General features: G+C 37.1%; 1 protein-coding gene across 1 annotated transcript; it reads right to left on the bottom strand.

The window, feature by feature from the left end:
* Window positions 1-5,219: 5,219 nt before the first annotated feature.
* LOC579966 (sorting nexin-21) lies at window positions 5,220-18,582 on the bottom strand. The gene is made up of 3 exons (XM_030975401.1): window positions 18,218-18,582; window positions 11,759-11,880; window positions 5,220-9,546 (listed from the first exon to the last, which is right to left on the bottom strand). The coding sequence occupies exons 1-3, from the start codon at window positions 18,231-18,233 to the stop codon at window positions 8,869-8,871; spliced, it is 816 nt and encodes a 271-aa protein (XP_030831261.1). The 5' UTR covers window positions 18,234-18,582; the 3' UTR covers window positions 5,220-8,868.
* Window positions 18,583-18,721: the final 139 nt, after the last annotated feature.

The following is an 18,721-nucleotide window of genomic DNA, read 5'->3' as shown; positions in this document are numbered from 1 at the left end:
ATGGCATTTCCATAGTGTCCTTCTTAGTAGGTCCATGGTCCTTTACAAGGGCCAGGTGACACGAGTTGACTGATGGATATGGAATTGGAGTTACTTATGAATATTATTTGTTGAAAACGTTCGCAACCATTTTGATTATACATGTGCTTACTTAAGTCTTGATTTCCAATAATTTCAGAAAGACCGCGAGTCTGCAATGTAAAAGGTAAATACTGAAGGGCAGCTTTTTGCATATCAACAAGAAGGAAATGCAAGGAAAGTGGGGGGGGGGGGGGGGGGGTCTGACCAATTCTGCTGACAACCTTACCAAACTTTCTTCAACAAGGGACATAAAATGGTCCTTAGGTTATATAGAATTTGCCACTGAAGTTAAGAAGAGGTCTTCAGATAGCAACATTTTCCAACACAGTATGAGAAAATTTGCATACAACTTCTCCTAAAATATATTTATCAAACATTATATGCTAGCAAGGTTGATATTGTACATAACAAGTTATTGGTCAACAAAATGGAGGGGGGGGGGGTCACACAAACCCTTGTCTATCGACATCCTTGGTAGCAAACCTTCACTTCTCTGAAAATGTTATGTTACAACGGTAAGTATCAATTTGGTGATGTTTATTAATCAATATAAATTCAAGAATGAACAGAGGACATCTTATAAACTTCCAAGTTTACTAAAAAGTGTGTAATGTATAACCACTTTTAAACCTCTATATACTGAAAAAAGGAAGAAGGCTCTCAAAAAGAATTTACTACCTTTCTTTAGAAAAAGCACTGCGGGAACAACAAATATTATGAAAGGCATCGTTAATATAATAGGCAATAAATCAAATACATTGTATTTCTACTAAGGTTGTTTCATGAAATGAAAGAGGAAAGACAAAGTTTTAATATTTGAAAATAGAAACATATTGAAAAACCTATTCTTACATGATTATACTACATGTATGTACAACATAACATTTTTTAAATGCCTATGCCCAAAATGTTTGACTAAATGTTTGACTAAATGTTTGACTAATGGGTTTCCACATTGTATTATGTAGTACATTTGCCTGTGATGGGGAAAAAGTGTGAGAGCTGGGGGAAAGACAGATAGAAAAAAAAGAAAGACAGGAAAGATGGAGAAGGGGGGGGGGAGAGAGAGAGAAGAGAGAGAGAGAGAGAGAGATAGAGAGAGAGAGAGAGAGAGAGAGAGAGAGAGAGAGAGAGTGAGAGGAGAGGGGGGGGGGGGGGGGAGAGAGAAGCTATTTTAGCTAGTTTCATAGGTATAGGTAGAGTTCCTGGATAATGAAAGCTAACTAAAGAGGGAGGCATTTCCTTTACCATTATAACATCATCAAACTTCAATCTATTCCCACACACAGGAATAAGGATCTACACATGCAGGTAAATCCTTAAAGTTGAGCTTAAATGGCTTATAAACATATTCATCATTTTTTAAAATAAATCCTTCAAAACTTCTTCATATAAATATTTTAGGGGAACCTATATCCCATTCCTCATAAAACCTTTGAAAACCGAGTTAACTCCTTATTCAGTATAAAGTTTGACTTCACCTATTCAATAACAGAAGTAGATTTTCATACCACAGCTATTTCCTTACTTTTATGTATGAAGTCTCAACATCAATTATATTGAGAATAAATACACCTTAGATCTAAAATGAGCTCAAACAAATATTTCACAATCTTGTCATTTTATGATCACTGACAGAAACCCAACATACTTTTTACCGTAACACAAAATCCATTCAAATCACATTCTAGTCAAAGTTTAATACCATGTATGGTGAAGTATGTGATGATATATTTTCTATTCTTACGACAACAAAGATAAACACATATCTTAATTTTTTTTTAATCTACTTTTTCAGAGAATTTATGAAAGTTATATCTGTTTTTTCATTGACCACTCCATGACACATTGAACGATTGTAAAAGAATCCTGAATCTGAGACAAATCACAAACTCATCACAATTGGTCCTCACAACAGAAATTTTAGCATTACAAAAATGACATTTAGCTTTTCATTCAACAATAGTTCATTCAACAGTAGACACCAACATGTTCACAAAATGTACAGCACCATACAAGCCACCAAAAAAAAGAATTAAGCAGGTAATAATGAACAAAATCAATAGGATTTCAGCATGTTAATATTTATAGCTTTTGAACATAATCAAAATAATATGCACATATTTTTTGAACTGTCAAGAAATATTGTACAAAGGTAAGAAAGTACTCTCACAATAAAATTGAAATTTGTATTTTTGTATACATATAGTGGTAGAACTTCTGAAGTATAAATAGAAATATGATAATACCCCCAACTAAAATACAGTAAGCTAGGCAATACGAACAATGCTACTCTAACAAATGGCAGTATTAGTAGTTATATTTTGAGGATAACCAACAATCAACAAATAACTGTCAGTTTGAGAAATATTTGTATACCAATCAACATCGATTCAATACTTTTTCTCCACAATTTTAAATGGATTGTAATCCTCTCACTTAATTGTAAGATGGAGGGCAAACTAATACCCCTAGGAAATACACTAATCTCAACCGAGATATTGCTGAACCATTTTGAAAGGGGATAATCTGACCAAATTATCTGGCAAATCTGCATCTCTCTCTGTCAGAACAGGTAACAATGCCCCTGCACATGAAACTATACTTTTTACAAATTTAAAAGCTTGACACCTTTACTCTTAACTTTCAGTGCCCTCCAAGATTAAAAAAAAAAAATCTTTTAATTAAAATTCCTAGAATCTTTAGGTGGTGAATTACCCTGTTTAGTTTTAAGAGTATTACACTAACAAATGTTCAAACCCCACTACAACATCAAGGGATTTTTCTTTTCTTCTCAGAGAGCAAACTGACACGTTTAAAAAAAATTGCATTCATTTCCTCTTTAATACAGGAAGTGCAAGTCATGGCAGAGTGGTTCATTCGTTTGACTCTCAATCCAATGGTTCAGGGTTCAAACTCCAGCCTGGCACTATATCGTCCCTTGCCAAGACATTGATCCACATATGCCACTCTTCACCCAGGTGTACCTGATATGTGAGAGTGTTACATAAGTGGCTGCTTGTCTATGACTGGGTAATAATGTTGGAGTACCAGGAGCAACATGGCGTGATGGACATGTCCACTCTACATGTATATGAAGCCACCATTATTATTATCACTGAATCCTCTATTTCCAACTTAACATTATCATACTTAACTCAGTACCAGGAGTGTACAATTGGTAATCACAATTACAAAATAAAACTTCAGTAGCATGAGTTGTACATTTACGTTACTGCTTCAAAAATTCCCTTGCCAACTTTGACAAAGAAAATAAAAATATATCAAAATATACAGTTAAAATCTACAAAATATTCACATGTTTTAGTTCACAACAAGAAACTGAGATATATCAAGCACATAAACTATAACCATGACTGATCAAAAGAAACGATCCACAGATATTGATTTCAGGTCCCTTTATTCATGAGTATTCTATTCTCAAGTGATTTCCTAATTTTATACTAATCAACCATGCAGACCACTGCTCTATCCAACTTCAAAATCAAACCAAATACAGTCAAACATGCTTTAGCAACCACCCGTCTATAAAGACCACATTTTTTGTTGCCCTTGAAAATGGTGTCTCATTGAAACATGTACTAAAGGAACCTGTACATAAAGACCACCTGCCTATAAAGGCCACTTTTTTCTTGTCTCCCTTGAGCGGTCTTTATATACAGGTTTCACTCTACATGAAATGATTTGCTTCCGTGAAAACCCCCCCCCCCCACATTTATCAATACATGTGGAGGTGACATGGTATTGTGGTTCATCCACTTGACTCTTAATCCAAGGGTCGAGGGTTCAAATCCCAGTCAACCACTATTGTCCTTTGGCAAGACATTAATCAACATTTGCCACTCTCCACCCAGGTGTTATAGGGTACCTGATAAGGCTAGAGCCTTTTCATATTTGGCTGCTTGTCTACGACTGCATAATAAGCAGCCACAGTTTGCCGTTTTTGTTGCTACTGCTGCTGTTATTATTATAATTATTATTGAATGTTCTTTTTCAACTTTACATTCCTATTTTGTCTCAATACTAGCAGCATACAAAATTTTTAAATGAAAATAAAATAACAGTAGGATGATTTGTACCTTTTGACAAAGAAAATAATACTATGTATAAAAACATATATTTAAAATCTAAAAATATATGAAAGTGTCATTTGAAAATATAAAACTTACAAAAATCAGGAAAATAAGAAGCTTTAACCCTACACAAATGACCAGTGGTTGATCAAAAGAAACAATGCAGTGATAATTGGGGCCCTAGCAATTCTGAACAAATATCAGACAATTTAAAGGCCCCTTCAAATGATCATCATAATTTCATTTCTATCTTTTATCAACTATGCAGGCCACTACTTCATCTTACACCAAATCAAACCAAATACATGAAATGTTTTGCTTCTGTGAAAACCTCTCGCATCTATCAATATATCATGGAGTCTGTGATCGAATACCATACCTGGTCTTGTTATATTAAAGTATTGTGGTATAAGTCAAGATATACTTTTTACTACGGTACACTTTACAACAACTTTAAAGATTACATTTACAGAGATAGTGTAAATATGTCACAAACAGACACGATACAAAACAGCACCAAATATCAAAGAAGGTAGATTATATAAAAAAATTACAAAAGGCAACACAATGATACATGTGTAGATACAATTATTCTGTTTAAAGGGAGTGTAGAATGACGAGACTATGTGTCTTTCCCGTGGCCTGACTCGGGCTAATCGGGTATAATCAACTACGGACGACGTGACCGCAGTATTCATGTGCGTGCAACTTACGCAAAACCGAAGCGTGAGGAGAACTTTGGTCTGTTTCATGAACGCTTGCGCGGACTGACCGTTAATCAAGTCCATTCGTTTACTTGCGTTAACCAGTATTTGCCATGCTACACCCCCTTTAAGTTTACCCTGGCATCGAGTTGGCTCAACTAAAAGCAAAAGATCAAGAGTAGATTGGTGAATGCTTGAGGATCAATGCATTGAATTTAGTCTTTTAAAGTTCCATTGAGCAAATTGTTGAAAATTGGCAATCGTGCGGCATTCATTTTGGGCACTATTCACACTTATCCTGTACTAAAATAATTCTGGCATTTCAAATTTCTCTTTTTTTCAACTTTTCATTACACCAGTGCCCTAGATGTATTACTGGACACATATTTGTACACAACCCCCTCTATACAAAATCTCCATATTCATCAACAAGTGTGTAAAATGGAAATTTACAGATTTTCAGTACAGAACAAATGAGAAAGGTGCTCAATTTGCATTTGAGCAAATAAAACTGTAAAAAAAAAAATTGTGATTTTCTTTACCAGGTTTTCCTCAAACTTTTACTGATCCATATCGTTTTCTCCTTTTAATAATTGATCAATTAAAACAGTGAAAAAAATAATCATATTCTTTACCAGGCTTCCCTTAAACTTTCAGTGATCTGTTTCAGTTTTCTTCTTTAATAAACCAGGAAATTTTGAAGGATAATTTCCCTTTTCAGTCTTGAGGTGAATACAATGATATTACATCTCTTCATGTGTAATATTACTGTCTGTTCAGAGCCAGAAGGGCATTAACTCATATCATATAACATATATGAACACTTAACAGCCTTATGGCTTCAAACATCCCTTACAAAAATGTCCTGTGGTAATTCCTGTGGTACCTGATTTTACCACACAAAATACCACAGGAATATTATGTACCACAGCAACTCGTGTGGTCATGTCACTAGACTCCTGTGGTAATGTCAACGGCTGGCTGTGGTAACTTTGTATTTCCTGTGGTACTTGATGTTACCACACAAATTAAACAGAAATATTCCTGTGGTAATTTGTGGGGTAATTTTATGTGGTAACTGGCGTGTGGTATTCCTGTGGTAAATTGGAATGTCCCAATTTACCATTATGTGGTAAAGTTGTGTGGTAAAGTCATGTGGTACAGTCCTTTGGTAAAGTCATGTGGTACAGTCCTGTGGTACAGTCCTGTGGTAATCCTGTGGTACAATCCTGTGGTACAGTCCTGTGGTAATCCTGTGGTAATCCTGTGGTACAGTCCTGTGGTAATCCTGTGGTAATCCTGTGGTACAGTCCTGTGGTACAGTCCTGTGGTACAGTCCTGTGGTACAGTCCTGTGGTAATCCTGTGGTAATCCTGTGGTACAGTCCTGTGGTAATCCTGTGGTAATCCTGTGGTATTACCACAGGACATTTTTGTAAGGGATACGATATTCTCCAGAGCCATAAGGGTATAAACTCAAATCATTCAACCTAGAATTAAAACCCTGGCTTTTACAGACAGTCAATACTACTGGGCCAGAAGGGATTAACCCACCCAGCGAGGTAACTGACAGGTGGCTATCTCATTAACTCAGCTCTCAACTACCATAAGAAAAAGAGGATCATGGGGGACCAACAAGCACCGATTGGGGAAGTTTTCTATATAGAGGGCGCAAGTAGCGACAAGTAGGACAGTGGGGCTTTAACTGATTGCCTACTGGAACTAGGTAGCTCCTGTATTAAGCCTATGGAATTGACAGAAGACAGTAGTCAGCGAATTCATTCTCAGCAGATGATCTTCTCATTTCACAAATGAGCATGAAGATACATGCTATCATCAACACTGCCCTCATCTGACAGCTGCAAACCAGCATGAGTTTTATAATGTCATCTAGGACCACATACAGATATCTCACATACTAGAGCCTGTTGTCCCCTCTATTCATTTCTAATTATTTTCATAAAGACTCCCTGTACGACACATGACATTTATTTAATTACGAGGTACGATTGTGGTTTGGTAGCTGACAACATGATAGATGTCAAATAAAACACTGTCTGTTAAAGACCAGAAGTTCCGACCATAATGAAAGTGATACCTGATAAGGATCCTCATGGTGTTAATTTTACCAGGGGCATTGATCCCGATCCAGGGGTACCAATACAAACATGATTAACCATGTATCCTGTGTAGCAATGGGGGATAGTGCGGATCACACAAGGGGGGGGGGGACTGGCATCGGAGGGTGGGGTCAAGTCTTTCAACTCAAATGAAATGCGTGAGAACAGGGCCGTGGACTCATCGAGTCAGAGAGTATGAAGGAGTGGGTCAAATCTATTTTGCCTATTTTTACATTGCCTACCCCCTCACCTTTTCTTTCCCTCTCCCTCCCCCTCTCTCTCTCTCTTTTGCAATTTGATTGGAGAAAGGGGCACCCCCATAGCATTCCTATGTAGCTACACCACTGCTATGTAAGTTATTTAAGTTACTGTAGGTTGTTTCTTATTGATTATGGATACCCAACCTCCTCTGTATATTTATATTTATCTCACTTGCTAATTCGTTTGATCACCTGACACCTCCTCTTGCTCTGCTTTAATTACTATGTTAACTTATGTTCTGAATTAGTGTTTATAAAACAATATTCGATCCTCTGTTAATTTGTGCTTAATCATATGTTAAATCTTGTTTATTTACTGTTAATGTCTACATTTTTGTAAATTCATTAGTAAATGTTAATCTGTATATATGTTACACCAGTGAAAATCAAATATCCAGAAATGTACAATAAATACTAAATGGAATTGAATTGAATTTATTAGATTAAAGGGGGCAAATTCCTACAATTATTTCTACCTTATGAGGCTACAGGCTTGTATCATATATTCATAATACTAGCTCTGGACTGTAGTTTGACTGTATAATGATATACAGCCTAAAGTGTGTAACAAACCCTGTATTATCAGTGTCCTGAATCAATCTGATCCCGGGATTTAACAGACTCTGAAATCCCTACCACACGAGGGGGCAAACCTTTGAACACCACGCTTACTGCTACATCTGCCCCTGGTCTTGCTGACCTGTGCACCTACAAAATCACTTTACCGGTACTTGCAAAAAACACTGTCGGCCCACGCCAATAGAATTTGCATGTTGCATATTAAAGATCTACTATTTCAACAACATTTTAAAAGAAGATAGGTACCAATTTATAGAAAGATTGCTTTGTGCCATTAACACAATGGCTTTGCAATATGACCCGTTTTGGGTCTTGATTAACTACATGACAACCCCTTTAACACTGGTATAGATTAATCTTGCACTGGAACCAGATATATAATCTTGAAGCCTTTGACATATCTATCCCATGTGACACAGTGTGAACATTTGTGTGGCATATAAAGGGTACCGGGTTATAAGTTAAGTTATTACTCAAATTTTGTTTTACACAGGATGAATGCACTTAATATAATATAATTCAAAGTAAGTACACAGGTCTGAGGATCAGAATTCATAAAAAAAGGAATTTACAAAATTTATCTCCCACAACTAGCACCTCTATGGGTATATAATTATATTACCGGTACATAAAACTCTGTAACATAGAATTAAAATGGTTAACAGTGGCAGCCATATTGAATACAATTTAACAGGTGAAAATTGTAAAGCGCGGGCTCTCCTGCATATGGGTTCATGTCTTTTTTTAAAGATTCCTCTGTAAGTTACATTAAGACTGAAGATAAACTTCAGCCAAATTTGTCTGAGAATGGGGCTGGAAACAGACTGATTTTAAAAATTGCTAAAATAACACATTGGCATAATACAGAACAACGATAGAAAGACGAAAATATAGCACTATCAAAAGCATGAACATAATTATAGAGAACAAAAATGTACTGTCCAACTCTAGGATACTGTTTTACAACATGATCATATACAACAAGATAAAAATTTCATTACAAATTTCGGAATATTCAATATGGCAGAAGCTCATAGATGAGATAGACTCTGCATGATTAATTCCTCTAGCGTTGGCATGTCACCTCCATCAAGTCCAGGCTTGACATAGCGTGAGAGCCTCACTTCCAAGTCTCTCTTGTCCTTTTGAAGTCTCCACCTAACCCCGATCAATGTCTGCAGGAGAGGAATCAAGAACGGGTTTGTCTCATCCTCGCCAATGTCCGAGAGTGCCTTCTCCGCGTACCCAAGCACGTGGGGCTGGCTCTCCAGGCGTGAGAGATAAACCACGATGATTGCACAGAGTGTCCGTATCGTATCAGGGTGCTTCTCCCCGATCATCTTCTCCTGGAGGTGCAGAGCATTCTGCAGGAGCGGCAGTGCTTCCTCAAAGTTCTGCTTGGACATGTACTTGTAGGCTCGCCTCAGGTCCTGGTTGTAGAAGAACTCCTGGAACTCCTCGCTCATGCGGATTTCATCGTTCTGGAAAGTGTGGCTCAAGTACTGTTCAAAGGCTCTGCTGCGCTCTGCGATGAACTGGTGCTTGTAGTTGCCGGTGACGGCCTTCCTTGGGAAGACCACAGACTCCATGGCCCGAGGGAAGCCCTTCCGGAGGCCTCTGTTCAGCTCATAGAATTCTGAATATCGCCTCTCAATGATAGCTTGAGATGTGTCTGCTCCTATCGTGCGTAGCACTGCTATACTGTAGAGCTGAACAAGATCAAAGTGTAAAATAAGCATGACAAAGATTTAATACTTAAAGGTAAAGACCAGTTTGGAAATGCCCCCCTCTCAAAAGATGAATTGGAAGCTCTTATTACCAATCATGTGAAAGAATATGTCTTGACTAATACGTGATGATACAAATTTTGCAGAGAAACCGTCTACTAATTGATATATTTGGTAAATTATTATATCTATTTGGACCTGATAGATATAACGCATGTGTCGCGCACGTGTATGTGGTCCCATATAATCTTTCTGTGTACAGTGCTTGTAACTTTTCCACGACAGGGCCAAATTTCTTATCATTTTGATGATTCCAGAACATTGCAGTACACACCAATACTTATATGCTAGATGATCAACCTTTTCTGATCGATTCCACAACGTTTCTTTCACAATGCAATCGCATGACCATAACTGGTCTCTTTCTTTAAGGAGCAATACTACTGTTAATAGGGCAAATAAAATAATTTGAGTTTACTTATGTTTTGTAGTCCAATCTGGAAAAATTGTATATACCGGTATAACAAAAAATTGCCTTGTAAGTGCTCACAAATGTTCATGTACTTCCTTGTTCCATACGTTTGTCTGTGTTCAGGCATCTTAATTAAATTCAATAGGCCGACTTCTTGGCAAAGCCTGAAAATTATTTTGCTGGTATCTACAAAATAATGATATGGTTTTTACATAAATATTCTGGATAAGCTATTTAGAAAATTTCTCTCAAAATGTGTTTTCACCGTCAAAACTCCACACCACATCCTAAAATTTGTCTTCAAAATGTTTTGTCACTGTCAAAACTCCAAACCACATCCTACAAATAATAATGGGTAATAGAGACAATCGATTGACCCAATAAGAGCTCTTTTGATACAGTCATAATTTAATAATTACACCATCGGTTACAAAAAGGAAGGAAATTATCTAAAAATCTAGCGAAGGGACAAAAGATTTTATAGAAGATGAGTAATGGAAAAAGTTTAAAAGGTTAGTCATAAAAACCCTAGTGACACTCTAACTAGGATAACAGTAATAGCTCAGACTTGAGATATATATAAACTGATAGTTCAATAAAACATAAGTAAACAGGGGGGTGTTTCATAAAGCTGTGCGTAAAGTACCGAATGACTTTACAAATGATTTGAATATGAAGAGCCAAATGGGATACCCAAGTTTTCCTGACATTTTAACAAAGTATGACTATATTTCTCATAATCCCAATTAAATTGTAGCCAAAAGTACACTTTGCATTAAAATGTTTTGTTTATAATGATAAGGTTAATCTTTATCTGCATATTTCAACTTTAGCTTATGCAATTAAAAGGATTTGAGAATCCCAATTAGCTCTTCATATTCGAGTCATTCGTAAAGTCATGCGTAACTTTACGAACAGCTTTATGAAACACTCCCTGAACTTCTTTACTCAGAGTGTCAGGGATGAGCATGATTTGCAATGGTGAAAGACAAAACAAAAATAACAATAAAAAAAATAAATGGCAGATGCATGCTGTAAATAAAATGTTAAGATTGCTATTTCGGTAACCACCAAACCAAATAATGAACAGCAATTAATAATATGAAAGGTTTAGATTTCATTTAGAAAACTAATTGAAACCGACTTAATAGAACTTTAATAGAATTTAAATTGACTTAGAACCAAGTATAGACACAATGCAATCCAATATCAGGAAACAGATAATGTGAAAACAATTTTGTTAAAGCACAAACTGAAACCCCTTCAATGGGTAGCTTGAAAAAAAACTTGAAACAAAGCACATTAAATTAGTTTCCATTGCTGCAATTATAGGCATTGTTTATTTAAACAATGTTAAATCTGAGATGCACGGCCCTACGTGTTATCAGTGTCTGTGATATGGTGTAATATTGAAGCCCTTAAAAAAATTGTGCTTCAAAATGATCATGAAGTGCCTCAAATAAAGTAAAAATCTTTGAGTGACCAGTTTTACCATACTCATTTCCCCAATAGACTGTAGTGTTATAAAAACCGTTAGGAAAACAAATTTTTAAATTTTGATTTCCAATCATAAATATCTTGATAATCAGACAGGCGATTGGCTTGTAAAATTCATGGGGTTCCTGACTGACATAAAAGTTTATAATTATCATTGAAGCATGAGCTAAATCCAGGATTTTGTTTCAGAATCTGAGACAAAGTTACCCAATTCCTTTAACATACCACAAACTTCTTGTAACCATCTTTCATGGTCTTGGCAGAGACGACCTCGAAGACAGTTCTTCCTGGAAGGAACTTGTTGGGTTGTAGGTGCTCTTGTCGGCTGTGGACGCTCCCAGTAAATCCTGCAAAAGGCAAAGGAAAGTTACAAAGTGTTTAAACTCATGACATATTCAAATACTGAATAATGACAATCTTGAAAAAGATGAACATATTGATACAAGGAACCAGTGATAGACATGGACAGGGAGGGGTGTGGGAGGGAGATTGAAAAGGGTACAAAATAAATTTATGAAGTGTTAAATCTCCGACTGTAATAATCCAGAAATTAGAAGAAAATACAATGTGATAATACAAGGCAACAGTGATAGACATTGATGGGGGTGGGGGGGGGGGGGGTGTGTTACAAGATAAAATGAACAAAGCATTACAACTCATATTAACATAATTCAAATTTTTCTGAAATAACATATACAAAACCCAAGGCATCAGTGAAAGATATGGTGGGGGATTGGGGGGGGGGGGGGTAGGTGAAGGGGAGGGGGTACAGAAGGAGTTGAAGGTGCATGTACACTTATTGATGGTGAGCACTCCCTGTAAATCTTAGAAAGGATAAATAATAAATTCAGACATTAAACAGACAGGCAGACAGACAGAGAGAGAGAGAGAGAGAGAGAGAGATGGACAGACACAAAGAGATAGAGAAAAAGAGAGAGATAGATATATGGAGAGAGATAGATATATGGAGAGAGATATATATATATATATATAGAGAGAGAGAGAGAGAGAGGGAGAGAAAAAACCAGAAAGACAGACAAAGAGAGAGAGAGAGAGGCAGGAGGAAAGATAGAGAGAGAGGCAGGGAGGAAAGACAGAGAGAGATAGATAGAGAGAGACAGGAAGCAAGATAGAGGAAGAGATAGAGAGAGAGAGGGAGACATAGAGAGAGAGGGAGAGAGAGAGAGAGAGAGAGAGAGAGAGAGAGAGAGAGAGAGAGAAAAGAGGGGGGGGGGAGAAATAGAGAGAATAGATTAACAGATATCGATAGGAGGATATAAATATTTCACCTACAAGTATTTCACACATTTACCTACAATGTAGAAGCCTATAGGGGAGGGGGATATCAAAATAGGTTTCAGCAGCTATAGGCTCATGCATGTTCATTGTTCGCAGTACTGTCCTTTGCGTAATAACAAGCATGCATGCTGTTGAAACATGCATAAATACATCTCACAACAACATGGCAATGCATTGAAGTTTGAATGGTATCAGCAGACACTTTATATAATGCATGCTGTCAGGTAATAATCATCTTTGTAACACGACGTGACAAATGTTTTCCTGGTATGTGTCATGTTAATAACAATAGTTTGTGGCAGGCATGCTCAATGGGAGCTAGGTGATGTCTCATTAACCCACTGACTGCTTAAAGATAAACTTGAGGTCTGGTAAAAAAAGAAAATAAATTCTCACAGAATCTAACGAAACTTACACTGAATGTTCAAGATTACAAATAAATGTCATGTGCCAAACAATTTTGGAAGAAAATGTATGCTGGCTGAGTAATGAGCATAGAAAGATAAGGAAATCAGGGTAGTACTAGCCCCGACACCATGTGTGTTGTCCCATATACATCTATCTGTGTAAGTGATTGTTACTTTACCAAGACTCTGCCAAATTTATGATGATTTTGATGACTCTAGAACCTTGCATTACACACTATTACTTACATGCTATATGATCAACTTTTCTGATCCATTCCACACCTTTTCTTTCACAATGCAATCGCATTACCAGTACTCAAGTTTATCTTTAATTATCTCATTCCATTAGGACTTTACAGGAATCACTGGGGGTCGTTTCATTAAACCAACTCCATGAGTGTCATATCTTTCAGCCTTTTCACACACAGGTAAAATTCATCATATCTAGAGCTGATTAATTTAAAGCTGTTCAACTCAACAGTTTCAAACAGCTTTTAAGAAATTTTTCTGTGTGAACGTTGTTTATACGATGTTCGGACAGATACGAAGTCGCGATTCATACGCCGTTCAAAGCAGACTGCAGATCTAGAGGGATTGATATTTTGTGTGTAAACGGTTATACGTGTTTAAACTGGATGGAGCGTGCGCTTTGTTTGATATGACCTGACCTTCAATGCGCAATGGCACTACTGCGCATTTTAAGAGCAGTTAATCACGAAACGATCGCACCAAAATTTCTGTGTGTGAATGATGTCGTATGTAAAGCTGATTAGTTTAAAGCACTTTAAACTAATCAGCTTTAAAGAATTTTGCTCGTGTGTGAAAAGGTCGTTTGTCAGTGACCTACGGAGATGTCAGGAAGTATAGATAAACCATTTCACAAAACCATGATCAGTGACAAATTAATTATTTTAATACTACAGTATTGGCTAAAAATATATAGTGTTTGCGAAGATCAGTCAGATTTTATCCTAACTTACCAAATTAGATTACGAGGCTTAATTTCACTCAAGCTGGTTCAAAAGAAGTGTAAAGCAGCATCTAATCACATGTGATTTTGAGTAGAATACTTTCCACTTTTTATATATGTGTGTGTATGTGCGTATTTGTAGGGCTTGTACGTTTTTTTGTTTGTTTCTGTTATACCAGTTTTCTCTGGGGCAAAATAAGTTTATGTAATTTCAAATCTTTATTATGTTCATCACATTTTGTTTAATCATTTTGGGGGAGATATCTCGACAAACTCATTTATTTGGGTTTCTATAACTTCCCCTTATCCATAATTATCGTTTAATATTTTAATGTACTTATGTATATTTTAGTGAAATATTTTGCATGTTATTTACAGTACCTTTTGCAAATGTATGTGTTCTTGTAATGTGATTTTTATGGAAATGAATAAACTTAATTGAATTGAATTGAAAAGTAAAATTCTAAGTTAGTGGTAGCACAAATGATACACTATATCCATTTTGCATGAAAACATGTGTTACTAATGATATTTACGAATGTATAAAGTTGATGCAACTCAAGGTTACTTTGGCGACGAGCGAATGTAAATTTGCAAGTAAGATGATACCATAACTCATAACCAATCAAAAGAAGACCTTGACTTATTTTAAAGTTAGGAAAATAATTGAACATTTTTTTTTTATGACTCATAGTTTTAAAAGTGTATTAATGTGATACGATTTGTATCAAGATTAGGCTTAAAAATGGAAATTATCTAGAGAAATACCTTCACAAAAATTGTCGTCATTCTAATGCAATTTTTCTATGGTAGATGTGTACAAATGATATTTGTCTTATTTACTTGTTAATGTTTTAAAACCTTATAAGAACAGTTTGTATGTTTATAATGATTTTATATTAACACCAATAAGAACTGATCAGTGAAATGAGAGCTTGAAGATCAAGAAATAAGTTTTGAAATCAAATTTTAGTTTTTCAATTTTTCCGCTGCCCATAGACTAAATTAAAGTTGCCTTGAGATGGCGTTCTAAACAGATATGACAGATTTGGAGTTGTGACAAGGAATTGTCGCTGAAGTGGTCGCTCATCAATGGCAATGGCAGTTTTGTGAAACACTTAGCGGACAAGTTGAGCGACAGTGATGAGATGTCGTTGATCTTGTAGTTTCGAGAAACAACCCCCTGATTCCCAGATGCACGGGGTCACAGATAATTATGAATTACCATAAATCTCTGTGTATAAGACGCATTTTTTTGCAGCCATCTTGGTTTGAGGGTAATCTTTCTAATAGACCTCAATATGTAGTTTATAATAATAATTCCTCCAATTTTTCTTATATTACACACGGCATACCACAAGATTCTATCCTAGGTCCTCTACTGTTTTTAATTTACATCAATGATCTTACCCATTCTTCTAAAAACGACATTGTTACTATTTGTGACAAGTTCACAAGCACAAATCGGCGCCTTCAACTGCACCTTAAATGAAAGTCCTTCTCCGCGTGAGTTTTTTAACGGGGACCTGGCTTGCTGCCGACAGAGTCGGCCAGAAAAACAAACTTTTTTCTCCCCCCCCCCCCCCCCCAAAAAAAATAGGGGTGCGTCTTATACACAGAGATTTACGGGTATACTGTTGCATGGCATACGGAATTGACCTGTTGCATCGCAGGACAAATCAATGGATGTATATTGTATAGGTATGACATTAATTTGTTGTAGGGATGTTACTACCGTAGTTTGCATGTGCACATGAACCAATGTCAGTCACTGTGCATAACACTAACAGTGTCTGCAAAGAGAGACTAGGCCGACGGTATTCTGCACTGGCTCTGTACTTTACACTGCTCTAATATGACACAGACATGCAGCGTGTCCACACACAATTTTTTTTATCCTGAAACTCTTTAAAGAAACGTTGTACAAAGAATCATCGTATAAATTCCAGGGCATCCACACACAAGAAAGTAATCGCGAAACTCACATTTTTGCTACTACGGTCATGAAACGGAAGCAAAAATGAGAGGTCGGGGGGGGGGGGGAGGGTGTTTCATAAAGCTGTTCGTAAGTTACGCACGACTTTACGCACGACTGGTGATATGTTCTTGTGCTACATGTAAATGATTGAGAATCTGATTAGCACCCAAGAACATGTTCTAGTCGTGCGTAAAGTTGTGCGTATTTACGAACATCTTTATGAAACACCCCCCAGGTCTCCTTTCGCGCGCAGTCACGTTAATCCCGCCCAGTTATACCGTTCTAGTTCGACCAGCTATACTAGTTATGTCCACACACAGCACATTCCTTGATTCTTTATCGAGTTCTAGTTCGAAAAGATGCCCAGATCCGCGTTTCGTTATACGACGTATCGCTAGTAAGCGCACACACACACACAAGTTATACAGTTAGTTATACAATGGATTTGCTATGCGTGACATTTTCATGACTCGGCGCGCAAGCGCGCATGTGAGGGTATAGCATATGTTTCGAAATCGCGTGACGAGACTCGATAACCAGCCTGCATGCGATATATGTACACGAACCCTGCAAGGAGCCAGCTGAGACATCGAGCTGGTTGGCCAGTACGTAGTCTTGCAATTACTACCTTTTTTTCTTTCTTCCCAGTTCAAGATTCTCAATGCGTGACACTTGGTGTGGACACGGGGAGACACTGTGAGTGCTAGGCTCTGCTCAAGGCTTTAGGAAGTGTGGTCAAGTGTCAAAATGTTACTGACTTGAATATCCAACATCAATCTGACCTAAAGTCTAAACACAAACCTAAAAACAAGTCTAATAGTACCCAAATTCTTGTTCTGTACCTTATCTTTTATGAAATCTAGCACAGAGAAAAAAAATTCCGGAGCAAAGGTTGCATTACCAAAAAAAAATCGTCAACAATTTTCATTTTACTTTCCTTTTTGCTATCATGATTTAAAGTTACATACTCCACACTCAGGAAGTTCGTAGAGCAAGAAATCATATACTGGCCTCACAAAAACTCCCTTAGGCACAGTACAACAAAGAAAAAACATGTGTAATGTTACGAACTGAACACTGGGCAATTGGTGTCACTCATTTGATTGATCTTTATTACCGGTATGTTTATATGGTTATGTACAAATTTGGCCAGACTCTGAGCCTGCAAACTTTAACAAGAGCTTGAGATCGCGCCCCTACAAGTTTGCAAAGGAGCTTGCAAGCTTGCTAGATCTTTAGATTGTGCACCTGCAAGCTCGCAGGGCATATCCTCTTTGCGTGCAAGCTTGCAAGAGCTTTAGTTTGCGCCCCTGCAAGCTTGCAGGGTATGTACACTGTCGGCCTGCAAGATTGCAAGGGCTTTATATTGCGCTTCTGCAAGCTTGCATGCATATCTCTCTTTGTCTGCAAGCTTGCAGCAAGATACTTGTAAGATTGTGAACAAGTTTTGCAAGCTTAAATGAGTAATACAAGCTTATTACGGTAAGTTTGCCGCAAGCTAAATTTCTGTAAGGGGCTCCCAATCCAAAAACAGAGAAAGATAAACAATGAAACTTCAGTAGCAGACTTTCTTCCTACCCGTACTTAGAAGTTTCCATATACACTGTATCATATCCACACTGATCCTGTTTCCATAAACAAATCTATGTACATGGACTATACACAATGTAGTAGAATATCTGCTTCCAGTATCAACAGACAACGTGTTGGCAGCTGCATGGTCATTACAACAGTCTTTGTAATGAGAGAGCCAAATGTACCTATCAAATGTTTTGCTGCTGCTCAGTTGATATTAAATATATATTTTCTACCTAAAAATTATCATCATCATTGATCATCATCAACGACAACAAACAATCAAAGGTTTTGAATCTTCCTCCAGTAAAACAGTACCCAGTATATATATATATGTGTACGTGTCATAAGCTGTAGGTCAGAGGAACGAACATGGCCGGGAAGCTAGGTGACTGGTGGCCAGGAAAGTCTAAAAGCTTGCCCCTCATTGAAATACTGTACGATTACTGACTTACCCATCATTTCAGACATTGCTACACACAGCAGCAATTCCTTCCCAAATATCAAATTTATCTTGACTCCCCAAGTAAACCTGGTGAAGTTTCAAGATTGAAGCACCTCTCCGTCGTCAACCCAAAATGATGCAAAACTATTTCCTCATGTACTTTGGAACTGTATATTGTCCAAATGGTCACTCCGGCAATTAAGACACAGTCACATTTCAAACCAGTTTCCACAGCTAGCCCTGACTTAATTCTAGCTGTCTCTTTGAACAAACCTCAAAACAGGACCAATTCCACCAGAAGCGGGAGTATTTCTGAAGCCGTGGAGAGGTTAATGTTTCTCGACTTTTCACTTTGGTTTTGGCATGAGCTCTCATGTTTGGCAAGTCAGGAAGGAAACCAAACTGGATCAACCCATGTCACATGACTACCGGAGAACCGGTACACCTTATGAAAACGATCCAGGTAAAAAGGTTTACAGCGATAACAGATTTGATTAAAAAGGGGAAAAGAAGG

The sequence above is a fragment of the Strongylocentrotus purpuratus genome, unplaced genomic scaffold, assembly GCF_000002235.5.
Source record: "Strongylocentrotus purpuratus isolate Spur 01 unplaced genomic scaffold, Spur_5.0 spur5_scaffold_8, whole genome shotgun sequence".
Classification (NCBI taxonomy): domain Eukaryota; kingdom Metazoa; phylum Echinodermata; class Echinoidea; order Camarodonta; family Strongylocentrotidae; genus Strongylocentrotus; species Strongylocentrotus purpuratus.
The sequence above is the reverse complement of the archived record's forward strand: the minus strand, read 5'-3'. Positions and strand labels throughout refer to the sequence as shown.

Coding starts and splice junctions, on each gene's coding strand:
- LOC579966 (XM_030975401.1), bottom strand. Junction 9,547..11,758: donor ATGGTTACAAGAAGTTTGTG/GTATGTTAAAGG, acceptor GATCTTGTTCAG/CTCTACAGTATAGCAGTGCT.